This window comes from Bactrocera dorsalis, chromosome 5 (assembly GCF_023373825.1).
Source record: "Bactrocera dorsalis isolate Fly_Bdor chromosome 5, ASM2337382v1, whole genome shotgun sequence".
NCBI classification, from domain to species: domain Eukaryota; kingdom Metazoa; phylum Arthropoda; class Insecta; order Diptera; family Tephritidae; genus Bactrocera; species Bactrocera dorsalis.
In genome coordinates this window covers 7,605,432-7,625,633 of record NC_064307.1, presented here as the reverse complement: position 1 = coordinate 7,625,633, position 20,202 = coordinate 7,605,432, and the positions used below count along the sequence as shown (strand labels likewise).

At 35.3% G+C, this 20,202-nt stretch overlaps 2 protein-coding genes across 3 annotated transcripts in view; both read left to right on the top strand.

Annotated features, from left to right (window-relative positions):
- Positions 1–477: 477 nt before the first annotated feature.
- Positions 478–10,248, top strand: LOC105231285 (ankyrin-3; the record flags this gene model as incomplete). 2 transcript variants are annotated; one of them, XM_049459032.1, is given in 11 exon segments in its annotated part: positions 478–579; positions 660–1,112; positions 1,180–1,944; positions 2,013–2,216; positions 3,024–3,404; positions 3,539–4,082; positions 4,563–4,670; positions 6,733–7,027; positions 7,104–7,124; positions 7,301–7,686; positions 7,752–10,248. In XM_049459032.1, coding segments are annotated over 11 exon segments (3,573 nt in total), but the record flags the coding sequence as incomplete, so codon positions are not given.
- Positions 8,331–20,202, top strand: part of LOC109579903 (ankyrin-2) — a 15,362-nt gene continuing 3,490 nt past the window's right edge. Inside the window, exons 1-4 of the mRNA XM_019992106.2 lie at positions 8,331–8,378; positions 10,329–10,533; positions 18,501–18,660; positions 19,325–20,163. Of these exons, the coding sequence (XP_019847665.2) occupies positions 8,331–8,378; positions 10,329–10,533; positions 18,501–18,660; positions 19,325–20,163 (1,252 nt within the window). The remainder of the gene's footprint in view (positions 8,379–10,328; positions 10,534–18,500; positions 18,661–19,324; positions 20,164–20,202) is intronic.

Below are 20,202 nucleotides of genomic sequence, written 5' to 3'. Positions count from 1 at the left end.
CTAGGAGGAACAAATTCATTGTGGACGATGCCTTTGATGTCAAAAAAGACAATGAGTATCGTTTTCACTTTGGATGTGCTCGTTCATCAGCGACCTCTTACCGGCCCTCCAAAAATGCCTGATGCAACCGAAACCCACCATTTCTTGCTAAAGCAACATTTGGGAAAGCCTGCTTGATCACATCAAACGTCTCTGTCGTAGATTTATCGAGTTTTACGCAGAATTTAATCGCGTACCTCTGCTCTAACGAACGGTATATTTTCGGCTTTCGCCATTCACAGAAACACGTCGCGCGAAAATGTTTGTCTTGACTCGGAGACAACTGATCAGCCACTCGTTCGTTAGCAAGTACAGTCGCGGCGGAAGAAAACCAGTCCTATTACTTTCCTGACAAACCCTGTACATTTTAATTTAATAAATACTTCTGCATAAAGTCTTCAATACGCACCTCCTGATTTTTTCTTTCTTTTATTACAGGGCGATGGAAACACGTCATTTCTACGTGCTGCCAGAGCTGGTAATCTAGAACGAGTTTTGGAACATTTAAAAAATAATATTGACATTAACACCAGCAACACTGTAAGTATATATTTTAATACCGCGGATCGATTTTAACATAAATTTTTAAATAAAACAATTTCTTTTTCCTTTTAAATTAGAATGGCTTGAATGCACTGCATTTGGCTTCGAAGGATGGACACACGCATGTCGTTTCCGAGCTGTTAAAGCGTGGCGCTATTGTGGATAGTGCAACAAAGAAGGGCAACACCGCACTACATATTGCTTCGCTTGCCGGGCAGGAGGAGGTGGTGAAACTGTTGCTGGAACATAATGCCGCCGTGAATGTACAGTCGCAGAATGGCTTTACACCACTCTATATGGCAGCGCAGGAGAACCACGATTCTGTTGTGAAGCTGCTATTGGCCAACGGCGCCAATCAAAGCTTGGCTACCGAGGATGGGTTCACGCCGCTGGCAGTGGCCATGCAGCAAGGACACGACAAAGTCGTCGCCGTGCTCTTGGAGAGCGATACACGCGGTAAGGTGCGTTTGCCTGCATTGCATATTGCGGCTAAGAAAGACGATGTGAAGGCCGCCACACTACTTCTAGATGTGAGTATACACTAAATATGAAATTATTGCATTCGCTAATATGGAAATTTCGACATTCGTCTTACAGAACGACCACAATCCTGACGTGACTTCCAAATCTGGCTTTACACCGTTGCACATTGCTTCCCACTATGGCAATCAAGCCATCGCCACCTTACTCATACAAAAGGGTGCCGACGTCAATTTCGCCGCTAAGCACAATATCAGTCCGTTGCATGTTGCCGCAAAATGGGGTAAAACAAACATGGTTTCCTTGCTGTTGGAGAAAGGTGCTAATATAGAGGCCAAAACACGCGATGGTTTAACCCCGTTGCATTGTGCGGCTCGTTCCGGTCACGAGCAAGTTGTCGACATGCTATTGGAGCGCGGCGCCCCGATTAGCGCTAAAACGAAGAACGGTCTCGCACCGCTGCATATGGCCGCGCAGGGTGAGCATGTAGATGCCGCACGCATTTTACTCTACCATCGCGCACCCGTTGATGAAGTCACCGTGGACTATTTGACGGCGCTACATGTGGCAGCGCATTGCGGGCATGTGCGTGTCGCTAAGCTTTTGCTTGATCGCAATGCCGACGCCAATGCACGTGCGCTCAACGGTTTCACGCCGCTGCACATTGCCTGCAAGAAGAATCGCATAAAGGTCGTCGAGTTGCTGCTGCGCCACGGCGCTAGCATTAGTGCCACAACGGAGAGCGGCTTGACGCCGCTGCACGTAGCGGCTTTTATGGGCTGCATGAACATTGTCATCTACTTGCTGCAACATGACGCCAGTCCAGATGTGCCGACCGTGCGCGGGGAGACCCCACTACACTTGGCCGCACGTGCAAATCAGGTAAGTGTTTGGCGGGCTGGATAAGCGTAACTGTGATTTTATTTAACAACGCTTCATTGCCTTCACAGACTGATATTATACGCATTTTGCTGCGCAATGGTGCTCAAGTGGATGCACGTGCACGTGAACAGCAAACGCCGTTGCACATCGCCTCGCGTCTCGGTAACGTAGATATTGTCATGCTATTGCTGCAGCATGGCGCTCAGGTGGATGCCACCACCAAAGATATGTACACTGCTTTGCATATTGCGGCCAAAGAAGGTCAGGATGAGGTAAAGCAATTGATTGCGAAAAAAATTGTGGACCACATTGATACGGTTTATTTGATGCAATTGTTTTGGATACGCCATCAGGAGTATTTCATTTGATCTATAGTTTCTTTTTTTTTTTTAGTTTTTACTCATTTTATGTACACCTAGTTTAAGTTTCGTTTCAATTTTTAATGTCACCTAAGTTCTTGTTATTGTTGTTACAATTTTTTGTGCCAAAAACCACTGCTCTGTGAGATATAAATGTGGATTCCAATAAGTATCTTAAAAAATTTTAGAAAAGGCAAACGTGTTTTATTTTTATTTTAGATACAACAATTTTTTTAACCAATTTGTTCTTTTTTATTCAAAGTTTGCCTTATGTTTTCAGTATTTCTATAAAAAAAAATTAAAAGAAAATCAAATTATTTTACAAAGCACTTTTAAAAGCTTTCTCACAATTTTTGGTACTGATTTAGTATTTAATTTATTTCAACAAACTTTTTTGTCTTAACAATCTATTCGTCAGTTGCATATTGAAAACTGATGTAGTATTTAGTTTTTACCGTTAAGTTCTTTCTTTAGTATTTTTAAGAGCTTTAAAGTGATTTTTTGTTATTTTGTTATATTCGCCACAAGTTTGTTTAATGTATGTTGTTCTGATTATACTGTTATTATTTATTTGTTGCCTCAATATAATGTTTAATAAATTACGAAATAAACAATTTTCATTTTGTATTATTCCTGTATCAATCCTTTATCACTTTTTAACCTCACATATAATATATTTTTTAAGACTTATACAGAAGTATTGTAAATGTTATCCTTCAGGTCGCTGCCGTTTTAATCGAAAATGGCGCAGCCTTGGATGCTGCCACGAAAAAGGGCTTTACACCATTGCATTTGACAGCCAAATATGGACACATCAAGGTTGCTCAATTGTTGTTGCAAAAGGAGGCAGATGTGGACGCACAGGGAAAGAACGGTGTTACACCTTTGCATGTGGCCTGTCACTATGATAATCAGAAGGTCGCTCTTTTGCTGCTGGAGAAAGGTGCCAGCCCGCATGCTATAGCTAAAAACGGGCATACACCGTTACATATTGCGGCACGTAAAAATCAAATGGACATTGCTACAACGCTTTTGGAGTACGGCGCACAGGCAAATGCCGAGAGCAAAGCCGGTTTCACACCATTGCATTTGAGTTGTCAGGTGAGTAACTGGATGCACAAGTGTCCAAGCAACTGCAAACATGCGTGAGAGCAGATGTAGCGTGTGTTTTACAATAACTAGTGATTACCAATCTTAAAGTAGGTTTTTCTAACAAAAATAATGTTATTCCACAGGAGGGGCACGCTGAGATATCGAACTTGCTAATCGAGCATAAGGCCGGTGTAAATCATCCTGCCAAGAATGGTCTAACACCAATGCATTTGTGTGCCCAAGAAGACAACGTGAATGTTGCTGAAATCTTGCAACGCAACGGCGCCAACATCGACATGGCCACTAAAGCCGGCTATACACCACTGCATGTGGCCGCACATTTCGGTCAGGCAAATATGGTGCGCTTTTTGTTGCATCACGGCGCCAATGTAGACGCGGCCACATCTATCGGTTATACACCATTACATCAAACTGCTCAGCAAGGACATTGCCACATCGTTAATCTGCTTTTGGAGCATAAGGCGAATGCCAACGCTCAGACGGTTAATGGACAGACCCCGTTACACATTGCACGCAAACTGGGTTACATAAGCGTTTTGGATTCGTTGAAGTCGATCACAAATGATCCGGATGCGGCAGCACAAACTCAAACTGACGAGAAGTATCGTGTCGTTGCACCGGAGGCAATGCATGAATCATTTATGTCCGATTCGGAAGAAGAAGGCGGTATGTGAAAATAATACTTTAAAGAATATTTTTCTGTTTAGTTCATATGTATGAACATCTGTATGAGCATAAGCGATTTCATTTTACATTGAATTATTGCTTGGTTCAACATCTCGTGTGTCACATACAGCACCCTTTATATTTCATTTAAACATATGCATAGAGAAACAATGGCTTTACAACACTTCATTCATTTCAAAGTCCAGTTGTATTTTGACTATGTTAGACCTCGAATACTTGTATGTAATGCCTGTATAAAAACTTTGACATGCTACTCGAATAACACAATGCGAAGCACTCCACAAATATGACACGAAGTTAAACAATCTTACTTTATCCATTGTATGTACTATATACCTATCCTCATTATACTCTGGTATAATATTCGAAACAAACTTGATAAATTCAAAACAAATTTAAAATTGACAGTTCTATACTTAAAATATATATATTTTTTTTGTACAACAAACTGTGTCTCAGGTGACACAAACGATTGGGATCCTTGTTATGGCATTAAGGGTGATCAAAATACGAATGAAGACCACGTTTACCTTCCATATTACCAGGGCGAAGCATTCTTTATGTCTAGTAAGTCTCATACACTGAGCTTTACACTTATTAGCTGTATTGAAAATGTACACTGAATTAACCAAACATATACGTTTTCCTTAAATAACCCTTAAATAGAGAAGCTCCTTATAAAGTGTGTGTGTGTGGCAGTGTTTCCATTGAAGCTCGTATTTTAGTGTAAAACGATCTAAGAGCCATCGGTTTATGTTTGAAAATAACTAGTAACATGTCAAAATTTTTAGACCACCTTTCACACTTTACGGGGATACGCATATTTAAATACATAGATATGTACATACATACATACATATACTACTCGCATACCTGGCGGCGTTTATATTTCACAAACTTATTAAATGCCTTCAGGTGCTCGCATAAAGAATATTCGGTTTATCAGTACGAAAAATATAACTGAAATCTGGATATTCGGTTAGTGGGCGCTAGGTGAATGAATATGCATGACACTAGGGTGATAAAAAATTTATGAAAAATACATATTTTTACAAAACGAAAAATAGAAGTTATAGCGATAACACTAGTACTATATCTAAATTCTGGAGAATTTGTATTTTTTTTAACTTGCTTGCAAACGAAAATGTTCTTAACATTTAAAAGAAAATTAAATTATTTAGGCATATTCGATTTTACAAATCAATATGTTTACCTCTGCTTTACTAATTATAGGGATATTTAAATTTTAGATACTATGTTCGTAGTACGATTACCTTTCGTTTTCGTTCGAAACCCATTTGTGCAACGGCAATAATGAAACAACAGCTTTTTCTTTCTTTCAAATGTTTCCCACATTGTTGTGTAATATGTTCCGCAACATAATTTCACTATTTTTAAAATGTCATCTACATTAATAAATTTTGTTTTATTGTCATCCAAAATCATTTTCTGGAGTCTTTGATGCTTTCGAGGCAATACATATCGTTGTGCCGATCGTGCTGATACGACGTGTATTCCAAATATCAGTCGTAATACTTCGCCTTGCGTGGCACTCTTTAAACCTTTGAAAATATAATCCTTTATTTAGAAAAATCGTTAAAGAATTTATATTACGAGGGTCACCCTAGTGTTATGAATATACATACATACATGTACATAATCCAAGTTTTCCTCTATAATACTTTTCATGTATAAATTAACCGTTTCTTGGTGTTGTTGTAAATGAAAAATACTCTACACAGACTTATGTAAATAAATATACATACATACATACATATGTACACAAATTAAAATACACGAAATAATATTTCAAGTTCTGTTCACTTTGCCAATTTTGAGTCTAAAAATATTGAATTAGATCAATGACGGACTGAGGATGAAATTGAACAAATTTCAGGTTTAAAGACTGCGAACTACATGTACACATATGTATGTAAATAAATATGACTGAAGACATATAATGCTGGATTTCCGAAACAATTTTTATTCACCAATCTCCTAGGGGTCAAGATCTCAACCGCAAAGAAAGAGTATACACAATATAATTGGGTTCCAGGGCATAACATGTGTATTATATTGGAAAGATATAGAGAGTCTTATTACTAATACGAGTACAAGCGCATAGACTTGTAACTTACTAGTATGAAACTGCTTTAGTGGGGTACCATTTCGATTGGAGCGTGCAACGAAGCGTTCCAAATTAAGAGTCTGCTATCTAAATACTTCCTTCCTACATATATAATTATTAGATAACTAATCTGCTATGCGCTTTCAACATTTAAATTTTTTATAAACAATTACATATGTACATACTCGTATATTACATATATGTGAGCATTTTATTTACATAATCCTCAGTTAAGTTTCTTTTCACTGCAAATGCGTTATCAGCTTTCATATTTAATCCGAAAGATTATTGATTATGCATGTGTGTTTGTGATTCAAATTAAAAATAAATCTATGCATATTTTTATTTATGTTTCTTAAATTTTTTTCTGCACTGTTCGCTCCGACACCGCTAATGAACTGCAACAAAAAAATCGAAAAAAATCGGATTGTAATGGAATGCCAATCAAATACAATATTAAAACTCGTCAACTTACCACCACTACACATCCACCACCACCAGGCGAAGATAATATGTTATCCGATCAGCCTTACCGTTATTTGACAGTTGATGAAATGAAATCCTTAGGCGATGATTCCTTGCCAATCGATGTTACACGTGATGAACGCATCGACTCCAATCGCATGATGACCCACAGTGCTGAGTATGCTGGTGGAGTCGGAGGCCCATCGCAACCGCAGGCCATCGCAGAAGAGCTTATAAGCCCACACAAGGCTCAAGTACATGGCATTGGGAAATCATATGTGGACGGCATTTATATGGGTAATGGTCTCAACGAGGAACAAAAGTATATGAGGTAAGCTGCTACATTAAAAAATTTTCTAACAATACTGAGCACGTAAGTTTACTTATGAAACTCTGTTTACATGCAGCCGAAAACTTTCCTGGAAAAGGTACACAAATGATCTTTAGAATTTTAATTTGTAGAATTGTCACTTGTGTTGAGACTTTAGTGTATTGATACGAATTTTTAGTTGAATTTAAGAAATACAATTTTAACTCCTTAAATCATCGAAATACTTCCTTTTTTGCAGTTTATAACGGTCACATATTTATTTTAATCTTACAGTTTCCTTGTATCGTTTCTGGTGGATGCTCGCGGTGGTGCCATGCGTGGCTGCCGTCACAGTGGCGTACGCATGATTATACCTTCGCGCTCCACTTGCCAGCCAACGCGTGTGACTTGCCGTTATGTCAAACCGCAGCGCACCATGCATCCACCCCAGCTAATGGAGGGCGAAGCTTTAGCCAGTCGCGTGTTGGAGCTGGGTCCGGTGTCCACCAAGTTTATCGGTCCCGTTATCATGGAAGTACCACATTTTGCTTCGCTCCGTGGCAAAGAACGCGAAATTATAATTTTGCGCTCCGATAATGGCGAAACTTGGCGGGAGCACACCGTCGACAATTCGGAAGAAATCATGCATGATGTGCTGCAACAATGTTTCGAACCCGAAGGTAAACTATTAGCAAAAGTTTTTTAAATGTGTGCTGCATTATTAATGTATTTTTAATAAACGCAGAAATCGCACAACTTGAGGAGCAAGGTGGCAATCATGTCTGTCGATTTGTTACCTATGACTTTCCACAATACTTCGCTGTGGTCTCGCGTATACGCCAAGAGGTGCATGCCATCGGACCCGAGGGAGGCATGGTATCCAGTACAGTGGTGCCACAAGTGCAAGCTGTTTTCCCGCAAGGTGCACTCACCAAAAAGATCAAAGTGGGCTTGCAGGTAAATCTCTTTAAACCACGCAAAGGTGTTGCACCAGAAAAATTGCGCAAAATCAGCGTTAATCATGTTCCAAAGAAGAAGCGTTTCTCACTTATTTGGTAAACTGCATATGTAATAGAATTATTACTAGCTATACGCAAAACGCTTACGCATATACATATGTATAAGCAAGAATATATATTCAACATAAAAAAACTTTAAAAATTAGCATAAAAATAGAACAACATAACGTTACAGTTAAATATATATCAATTATTCTTATGATCATTTATAATATCATAAAACATAATCAAAATGCATTTATATTATGGAGAATACATAACCCAAACTACCATAGTGGTGAACGATTTGGACCTAAACTTAAGATATGGTTATGCGCCATAATGTCAGCATCCAACAGAATGTAGTGCAGTTAGTATGTTTTGGAGTTATTGTTACTTTATAAAAAAAACCTTCGGTTTACCGAATGATTGCTATTTTGCGTAATCTGAAGGGATATTTTTCAGAATAAGTCACTTATATTGCAAGAAGTAAATAATTAATTCTTCGTAAATCAACTATTTGTGGTCTACTTTCTGCAAATTAAGTTAGCGATGAACTCGGAATTCAGTATGTACCAGCTGGTCTATCACTTCAAACTAGCCTAAATATAGCTTAGTAGATATTACTTATCGCTCTTATGAGTCAAGAAGATTGCTAACAATTTGATTTCAAATAGGCGAGAATTTACAATTTATAATTTTAGTTAGAAAAAGTGCACGTTATAAAGATAAATAAATGCAGCGCAACGATAATATTCAAATAAAAAGAGCATAGTTTACAAAAATGGTCCATATGGTGAAATAACTGAAAATCAAATAGAAAAAGTGGCTGGTAAACTAAGGTGAAATGAAATTGAATGGAATTATTAATCAACAGGCGAAGCAAAATCATTCATAGCGAAGAGGCACAGTTTTGCGAATCTTTGCTATAAGATTATCAAAATGCTAAACGGATTATAAATTTTTCTGATATTGATTTAAAAGTCCAATTTTGATTATATGCTACCATATTTATAAAGCTATACTCTCCTCCATAACATCTTTCCTTTATAAATTATCAAGTAAAAATTTGTGAGATGAAATATTTGAAAGAAAGCAATGCAATTTATTATCCACAGGCTAGAAATAAAACATGGAATAATATTTAAATACATAAATCTAAAATATAAAAAAATGGTCTAATCGAATAAGTAAAGTCTACTATGTATTAACAAACGCACTATTACATTTAGAAAATTTAGACTCGTTTGAGTAATATTTGTATTTGTTCTATCCTATTCAACATACAATATGTATGTTTGTGTATGGACGTATATATGTATGTATCACTTGTATGTTCTATACCTTACATTAATTAGTCATTACTCAATATATCTAACTATAATTAAAGTTAAACTTAATGGACAAATCAAAAATACCCAATAAATTTAGTTTCAATATAAACTTTAAAACAAAATGTTTTTTTTTTGTTGTTGGTGTGCATTTACTTAAACGTTTTACACTTCTAAGAAGTGGTACACAGCAAGCGTGCGGTGCAATAATAAGATGCAATGCCTCTAAAATGTCACAACACAAATTCACACAGTAAATAGTTTATGCAATTGGGTCTGGATTAGTGTGCCTCGAATGTGCCAAAGCAACTTACAAATAATATAACGCATATAATCGTATACAAAATGATTTTTCAACGGCCCTTAAGAAGATAATTATTATTATAATTAGAATAACTTAACAAATAGAAGTAAAAGGTTCATTAACAATGTAGTTTTTAAAGTTTATTTGATAACTAAATTTATTGGGAAGCTAATGGGCCTGAACATTTGTAATACCACAAGTCGCTGATGCATGTAATAGACAACACCACATTATATTAAACAAGTGAGAGCTTTACATACTTATGTACATATGAGGTACGCTTCCATGTGTGTATATAGGAAAATGTTCAGCAATTAGCTCAGAAGCCCAAACAGCTTCTATTATTTCATATAAACACATAAAATTCAATGGAAATATAATATAATCTATAAGTAACGTAAATCACAAAATTTTTGTACAATTTCGTTCTAAATTCTATAAATTATCTTTAGTTAAGCAAATGCATACCTTTGTCGCTTCAATACGCTCTACTTGCTTTGTGCTTCTTTTCGCAACACTTGTATTTTAGTCTTAAGTGGCCATTTTCATGTTGAAATAATCATTTGTATATAGTACATACATATAAGAACAGAACGCTAAGTTAGCGAAAACTCACAGTCAACCATAAAATAACTGCAATGGTAATCACAAAAATGTATCGATCATTTCTTGTGTTTACCTCATTTTAGGCACAACCAGTCGATCCAGATCTAACTGCTAAACTACTTGGCCGCGGTGTGGCCGTCTCGCCGATTGTAACGGTTGAGCCACGACGTCGCAAATTCCATAAGGCCATCACATTGAGCATGCCAGCACCCAAGGCACATAGCCAGGGCATGATAAATCAATATTCCGGCAATACACCCACGCTACGACTACTCTGCTCCATAACAGGTATGTTTACACAGTTCTTTTCGTTCTATTTTAATCGAGCCTTAGCAAATTCAAATTAGTCTTGAAGAAGGAGAAGAAAAAAATAAAATAACAACTATTTGTTAATATTTACTTAAAATAAGATTTGTATTTGTAACTTATCTTAGGTGTTTAATTTACGTTTGTCTACTTTTGTTCGTTTGGATAAATACTTGTACTTGCGTTAAATTCATTTTATTGTTTTTAGTTCGATTCTTAACTAACTTACTTTAACTTTCTTTGTATTTGGTTTTTACATATTTGAAATGACAAAATTTATTTCTATAAACTACATACTCACATAATTCTGTATAATCTTTTATTACTTTCCTAACCATTTAAGTCGGTGGTAATGTTGAGAGAGAGAGAGACATTTCAGTCATTGATATTTAAACTGCCCACAGACCCAAATACCAAGTTTGAATACCTCTGAATCGCACCCAAAATAGTGTTATGTAACGGTTTAGCAACATCAACTATTATGATCAATACATATACATATATGCATTTATAGATATGTACATTATGTATACATAACTGCATTTATTTCTTTAATTTTCTACTTGTACATTTATGTATTTTACCAGAAGTAAATACCTGTTCTATGTGCTAAAGCCATCCATATCAATATTTAAGCTATCATAAGTGCGATTTACTTTAATACTGACATATATACATATGTGTGTGTGCATCTTCATTATTTTTCGTTATTTTTTCAAGTTAGAACTCATAGCTGACCCAACCAGCAGGCGCAGGGCCCATTCGTAAGCATACAAATCCGACTTATGGCTTCTTATGTCGCCAAATTTGCGTTTAATGTTATGTAATGAACCCAATTAATTTGAAAGCAACAGCTCTGAGTGTGAGATTCGCTAAGAAAAGTACTATTTGAGAATTAAAGAGCGTGACCTCTAATCGAATATACCGTATTATATTATACATAACTGTCTATAGTAAAAAGTAATGTAATAATTATGTGTATGAGTTTGGCGATTTAGGTATTAATCGACTCTAAAGCTTCTTTAATAGATTTTAAGATAACCAAAGAATAGTTTACTTAAAGGTTCGAGAGTTCGAAGAAATTGATTATTTACATTCAGAGAACTTCTAATTCCTTAACAGAGAAATTTTAAGATAATCAAAGTCCAGGTTCCTTAAGGGTTCTAAAGTTCGAAAAAATTGGTTATTTACTTACTGATCCGTCAGAATCGAAGCGGTTTTGACGGAAGTGTTGAGCTGAAATCATTAACTTTTCAAAGCATTTAATAATGAATACTTCTCCACTCCATTAAGCAGCAGGTTGCTTAATTTAGTCGAAACCACTTGCGTTAAGTGTGTTGCTTTGTAAGGCATTGTGATGGTTAGTAGCTGCTGAGTTGTTAGGTGCCTGTGAGTACTCACCTTCCACTCGTTTTGTCCATCGTCTTCTGTTCGCTATGTTTGTGTGTTTTTGTTGTATTATATCCTCCAGTTGTCGGAAAACAACTCAAATATCTGTAGAATATTAACCAGTGTATACACAAGAACGGTCATCAATCAGCATTTTGCATTTACACACTCCTTCATTTTTATTTAAAATGTTTTTCGTTTGATATTTTGGTTTCTTATTAATAGTGAAGTACATAAAAGCCCTTCTAGATATTAGGATAGTCATTTAATAACATATTGTAATTATAGATCGCTCATGTACCCAACAACTATAAAAATTGCTTCAACCAAATGAAGAATTAAACACGAGAAATTTAATAACTTATTTAGTAGATAACCTATATAATATGAATGTTTATTTAGTGAGCATACAGCATACTGATTTTATTGATACGTATGTTTGTATGTATGTATGTATGTAAAAAGTACATAATCACATACTCAATATGTCAGTAAAAGCTAGTAAATAATATCTAAAAAATTGCGTGTTTTCGCTTAAATTGTTATCCAATTATCATTCTATCACATTATGGTTGTATGTATTACTTCGCATAAGATTTGGTTTTCTTTTAAATACCATAAACTAAATTCGTACGCCAGATCATACGTAACACTTGTACAATCCCAACTTTCTTGCATCTACAATTAACACAAACACAGAAATAAACACCACCACACACACACCAAAACTTATACACATGCATTCAAACATATCTACATACATATGGAATCGACTCATATGCCAACAATATGAGGTTAACAATAATTTCGTTACTTTTTCGATAATTTAATTGATTAATTCGAGTTTGGCTTTTCGTTGAAAAAAATGATTCAGTTATTAAAATTTGTTTCGTTTATTTCGGATTGCCTTTGTTGGTTTTCTCTGATTTAGATTTCAAAATGTATTCGATTCGTATATAATTTTGTACTAATGCGTAAATGCATATGTGCACGCATACCATTCTTTTATTCCATCATTGAAGGTGTGTTTCGGAAAAGATCTCTAAAAGGTAACTAGCAATTTCAAAATCACAAACATGTATGAAATTTCAAGTTCAATTAAGACAGACAAAAGCATTTTTGTATTTTGAGTTATTTGTTATTAGATTTACATACATATATCTGAAACCCAAAGTTCAAATCTAATTTGAAAAAAAAAACAAACAAGAAGAAAAAAATTTAATTAATTAATTACACGAAATCAAGAAAATTTTTTGTTTGATAAATACTGAAATGAATATATGTACGATTAATTTTACGATTTCGATCAAACAGCTCCAATTTCTATAATATTCCAATACATAAATATATAATAATATGCTTTGAAGCAAAACTTAAATACGAAATATATGTACCACCTAAGTTTATTTGGTTTGTTGGACTTCATTTCGATAAGTTTGATTTGCTTTTACTTTTTCACAAATGCGCAAATTTTATTATATTAATTTTATTATTTGTTCAGCAATTCATATAATTAAGTAAGCGAATGTCTTAAAAGTCGTTTTCAAAATTTTTCATTAAATTAATGCTGGGGTTGTCAAGTTGTAAAATTATGATCGCAAATTCAAGATAAATATATGTACAATATAACGCTATACCATTTTTAAAATCTGCCGCGACATGCCAATCTGGAAAGTTTTCCCTCAAACATGTTCATACGGGCTTTATTTCCGAAATAATGTACTAATATTTATGCTCCGTAATTGAATCACTGTAAATAAAATGTACTACGCCTTTTATTTCACCAGACAACCTCTGCATAATTTAAAATAAATATTAAATCATTTGGAGGCTATTTCATAAATTTCGAAGGCAAAGCACCATTTACTTGTTTTGATATTAAATACGAGCTATACACGAATGCACAGCGAATGTATAAGCTATTAAAGTACTAACTAATAAGAGATAATTAAATCTTTAAGCTTTGCTTTCATTTTTTAATTTGTAAACAAAACGCGATTTTTATAACTGAAATAAAGAACTTTTCCATAAATTTCTGCACAAATAGGTTAGGTTACCTTTTCACATTATATGACAAATAATCACCAAAAAACAGTTTTCACTGCAAGTTACTCTTTGGTCCAAAATAATTTTAAACACTTTCTTACAAATTTGGCTTTAATTTGGAACTTTAATGCTATTATTACTATTATAATTTTTTATATCGAAATAGAATATGTTAGATGAATTTTCGTGAATATAATTACACATATGCAAAATAGCTTAATTAAATGAACTAGAGAAAGGTAAAAAAATGAAAAACATTCTATAGGCAAACACTATTTGAAAAATGACTACTTCGTTGATAAAGCCAAACCGATAGGCAGAAATAAAGTAAGCCCAAAGAAATGTAAATTAATCAGACGAAATTAAACTTACTAAAGTGTAACTTATTCATTGGCTGTTAGGGAAATGCGCGCACAGTACAGGGTTTGTCTGGAAAGTAATAGGACTGAGTCGATTTAAATAAAACTTTCAAAATAGGCTCTTCTGCGTCGATGCAGCGCTCCCAGCGCGATTTCCAAGCATTGTCCGGAATAGCCTTGAGAGCCGAGGTGCATGCTGCTTGGATCCTCTTTCATCGACCTTTTCAGGCAAGGAAACAAAAGACTCCGGGAGGCCATATCTGGGTATTAGGCGGCTGCGGAAGCGTTCGGATGGCGGCCTAGCTGTTCACAAGAAGGGCGGTGTGAGCCGGAGCGTCGCGTTATGCAACTTCCAATCGGCTGCGATGTCTTGGCGGTCCCAATTGATCCTTCGCTTGAGTCTCTTAAGTCCACGTAAAACTTGGTATTGATGGTTTGTCCAGGAGGAAAAAACTCATGGTGGACGTTGCCTTTGATATCAAAAAAGACAAAGAGCATCGCTTTTACTTTGGATTTGCTCATTCTTTCGGTCTTCATCAGTGACCTCGTCCCGCCTCTCCAAAAAGGCCTGGTGTCACCGAAACACACCACTTCTTGCTAAAGCAACATCTGGGTAAGCCTGTTTGACCATATCAAACGCCTTTGTCGCAGATTTACCGAGTTTCACACAGAATTTAATCGCGTACGGAATCACGTCGCGCGAAAATGTTTGACCTGACTCTTTAGGTGCGCGGTTGCGGCGAAAGGAAATCAGTCCTATTACTTTCCGGACAAACCCTGTAACTGCAAAATGACTTGTCTCAAAAATTTATAATTCTGATGTTAACATGTTGCAATTGACAAATGCGAGTTTTTAGACTTAACTGTTTTTTGTTTTGCAACACATGTTAATGAATAATCACTTGTGGGCGTGACTTTTGAAGTGTGTCTTCGATAAGTTTGACAGTAGTACGCGTTACCATAGAGAATATTATAATATTTAGCTGATAGCAGAATCACAGATGTCGTCATACTTTTCCACTGACAATCTGATATTTTGAAAGTTGTTTCACTTGGGCTAAAGTACATTTACACACATACATACTTCTCCTAGCATTCCCAGCGAGCTGTTTAAAATTATGGTTTATTAACTTTCTGATGCGTTTCGTAGAACGAAAGTTATTCTATTTTGTACATATGCATGTACGTTTGAAATTAATTAAGAATTGCACAAGTTACTATACAATTAAAGAGCAAATTACTTTATTTCCAAATCGTTTTGTACACCATTGATATTTATTTTGCAAATTTTATGATTGTATGTATGTATACATATATTTTTTGAGAGGTATGTGAATATTTTAGTTTGATTTTAATTAAGTTAGAAAGTTTAAAATTCAATATATATAATTTTTTAGATATTTTTATCTAAAAAGCAAAAAAACGGGCATATAAAGCCGATCAATTCAGGGGTTTCGAACAAAAATACTTCAAAACAATATCAACAATTTAGTTCTTGTGTCGGAACTTCATAGCTATTGGGTAGTCGAAAAAGTCTTTTCGTAATTCTACTCAACCAAATGTGTACCATTTTGAACGACCACTTTTGCCATTTTTCCGCTAGAGACATTATACCAACAGTGTAAAACTTCTCTGGTTTCTCGGCGAAAAACTGCGACAAGTAATTTTAACAGGCTTCTCTTGAAGCCAACTTTACTCCATTAAGGGAGTTCTGCATTGACCGAAACGAATGGTAGTCCGATTATGATTGGTCAAGGCTATACGGTGAATGTATCAAAACTTCCCAGCCAAGCTCTCTCAGTTTTTGCCAGGTCATCAAAGATGTGTGTGGTCTAGCGTTGTACTTCTGTTGATCAGTTCTGGCCGGTTTTTTCGACGGCTTGCTTTAAGCTCATTAGTTGTTCACAGTAAAGTTATAATTAAATGTTTAAGTAATGGATGATATCATTCCAATCCCACCAAACATTCAGCAATCCTGGGGTTGCTTTTCGCTTCAGTTTCGCAAAGAATTGCAGATGTTAATTCAGTCCATTAAATTTTTCAGAGAAAATTCATGTGGTACCCAAACATTGAGCTTCTTTTTGAAGCCAGCCTTTTTTATAGTAAATGGTTCAAAACCGTTTGATGATGAATGTTAAGTTCTTTAGCGATGGCATGTCTGCTTATGAGACGGTCCTGGTCAATCTTTTCCATAATTTTATCGACTTTTTCAACGATAGGTTGACCAGAGCGAGGTGCATCTTTCACATCGCAATTTCCAGAACGGAAGCCAGCGAACTATTGTTGTGCTACACGAACTGATACAGCATCGTCTCCGTAAACAAATTTCATAGATGGCTTGCGTGGCATTCTTCCCTTTTTATACAAAAACTTCATCTGTAACCTTTTCAACTTACCCGAATTAAAATTTTTGTAGCTTAAAACTCTACCTTTCTAACACTATATGGTATGACACAATGTGTTTGGTAGCACTGGAGATATACGACTGCCACGACATCTATTGACAAAATACGAAAAGACTTTTTCAACTACCCAATATATCAACTGAACTAAAAGGAAACTAAATTTTCGAACAAATTTTCGGTGTTTTACAGTATTTGGTACCGTTGATTGGGTAAATAATTAAAATAGGGGAAAACAGTTAAAAAATGAGGCTTGTGAATAAACCCGAAAATTTCGTTCCTGATGTCATCGTAACAAGTTAGTCTGTTTTAAATATTAAATGTTAGAATAGAAAGCGAGAACAGTGTGATTAATCGTTAAAATGTACTGGCCCGATGTCCAGTGCCTGCAGGTGTTTTTTTGCTTGTTTGAAAATTAACTGAAATAAACTAAAATATAAGACGGATCTACTCTCAGTTCACAATATGATCAATAAGCAAAGCTACCCTTATAATTAGCGATACGTTTCGGATGTTGAAGAAGATGAAGAGCTTATTGATCGGAAAATGTTCGCATCAATAAGTAAATTTTATTACCGAATCTTATCTAAATGTATTAATTTCGAATTTAATTTATTGTTAATTTTGTTATACCTTTACTTAATTCTTTTGCACATATGTCAAAAATAAAATGAATTAACAAATGTAACTTTCAAACTAATAATTTGAATTTTCTACTGTTTGTGGTACCAAAGAGAACTTTTCTGAAAAGGAGAGCCCGTACATTATTCGAAACTATTTGGAATTTGCATACATTGTAACTAAACAATAGTGTTGTGATATTTTGAAAAGTGCTCTTCATTCACATAATTCGAAAATTTTCACTCGAAAGCAAGAAACAAATCACAGCAATTTCATAAAAGTTCAGTTATTGCGAACGAAAAATACAAACGAAATACATAAATATGCCAAAGAAAAAGGCGCAGCTTATATAACTCACATTATTTTCATGCATTATGAACTTAATTATAACTTTTCGACTTATATATTTATTTCAATTTCAGTACTTTGTTAACTTTCTCAAAATTTGTTTTATAAAAATTTTACTTTCCAATTTTTTATTTTAAATTTGGCTATCACTCTTGATTTCTTAAATACTTCTTATTTGCTTTCAGACACTTACACGAAAAAAACAACAACAAAATATTCACATTCCATTAATTTTAATTAATAAAGCGCATGTTTCAAAAGGTTGTTTAGAGAAAACGAATTAAAATATAAAAAAAATATGTATAATAGCGATAAAATAGCTTTAAACCGATCTGTTTATTGAAGTATAATCAATTTGAAAGCAATATACTCGTACTTATATATATATATGTGTACATATATTTAATGCTATTTAGCGCTAACTTACAAATCTGCTTGACAATTGCGATTTTACCTCAGTTTTACATTTTGCATCCATACCTCACAGTTTCTAACTAAGTTTCTTCTATTCTATCTCCTTTAGAAGCTTTTCATTAAGCTTTTTTTTGGTTTCTGTTTATGTTCATTTCATTTAACAGCGACACCATTTTAATAATTGTTTTATTTCTTTGGTTCATTGAAAACATTTTTTACAACTCTTTTTCCTTAAGTTTTTGCTAATGAATTTGTAGTAGAAAAACAAAAAACAATAATTATAAGATACATGTTTTTCTTTGATATGCTCGTTGACGCAAGGATCTTACTTTTGTGGCATTGTCTTTTTTGTATGTGTCGCTTGATTTAGGTGGGCCGTCTCGCGCGCAATGGGAAGACGTTACTGGCTCCACACCGCTGACCTTCGTGAATGATTGTGTTTCGTTTACGACTACTGTCTCCGCACGATTTTGGTTAATGGATTGCAGGAATATTTCCGAGGCTACCAAAATGGCAACCGAACTATACAAGTGCGTATTTAGATCTCAAAATAGTATATTACTACTTTTACATTTACACAGTTAGCTGACGTTTCTCAATTATATATATGTCATTCATGTTAAAAGTTTTAAAAATAAAAAAAAATTTTAAAAATTAATATTCTTTGTTAGGCCATATGAACTGATTGTCCTCATTTTTGGTATATAGCTAACCGAGCTCTCTGTGAAGTGCACAGCTCCAGCGTGTCTCAGATAGTTATTTGAGATATTTATATTACAAAAACCTTTTAAGGCGCTTACCCCACTTTTCAAAAGTAAGAATTTCAGATGGCATACCGCTCATCTTCAACGCCCTGTGCGAAATTTTACTTTGCGGCCGAGCTGGATATTGAGTTATAATACTATACTTGTATGTAGAGCCAATCTCAAAGGTAAACAAGAATTGTTTAGATTAAAACAGTGCAGATGAACGGTCCTTAGAAGAAATTCGTTATTCTGAGAATTTTATTAATTGGTACATACCATAACTAGTAATGTGTAGTTCTACACCTCGGCTATTAATAGCTGTGCAGCATTTTCAATAGAACACATTGTCGAACATGCTTCCGAAATATCAGTGAAGATATTACTCCTTGACAATTATACACGTATTTTTGTTAAAAACTTTTATATAATGACATAATTTTCTATTTAGGGAGGTAATACATGTGCCGTTCATGGCCAAGTTTGTAGTCTTCGCAAAGAAAGTGGAACCGTACGAAGCGCGCTTGCGTGTGTTCTGCATGACTGATGACCGTGAGGATAAAACACTAGAAAAGCAGGAACTCTTTACAGAGGTTGCCAAGAGTCGCGACGTTGAGGTGCTGGAGGGGAAGCCACAATACATTGAAATGGCCGGCAACTTAGTGCCAGTCACTAAATCTGGTGATCAATTGCAATTGCAATTCAAAGCGTTTCGGGAGAATCGTCTACCATTCACTGTACGTGTGAAGGATCAACATGCTGACATTGTTGGGCGTACATTATTCATGAAGGAGCCAAAAGTTGCCAAGGGCGAGCCACCGCAACATCCCATCTGTATTTTGAATATCGTGTTACCGGATATTGTTATACCGGACACAACTACCGAATTCAGTGATAAGATCACTACCACCTATCGAAGCTCCCTATTTAGTTTGAGTAAACATCAGAATGATCACTATATCGGCGATATACGTATTGTGGATCTGTCGAACTTGTTAGGCAAGGATTGGATACAATTAGCCTCTGAAATTGGTATAAGTACGGAGGAGATAGATGATATAATAAATCAAAATACCGATAGTATTGCGCGGCAGGCCCAAAGCATGATTCGCCTATTCAAGGATAAACCAAATTATGATATTCACGCCTTAGAAGATGCGCTCAAAAATATTGGTCGTGAGGATATTATGAAAAAGTGTAAAAGTGGGCGACTCTCGCATTCGCGTGACTTTGACGAAACTGATATCATGAAGAATTCCGAATCGGTGGAGGAACTCGTGCGACAAGAGAGTAAGTAAAGCGTTGTTTTATCCAGTTGTATGGTTGCAA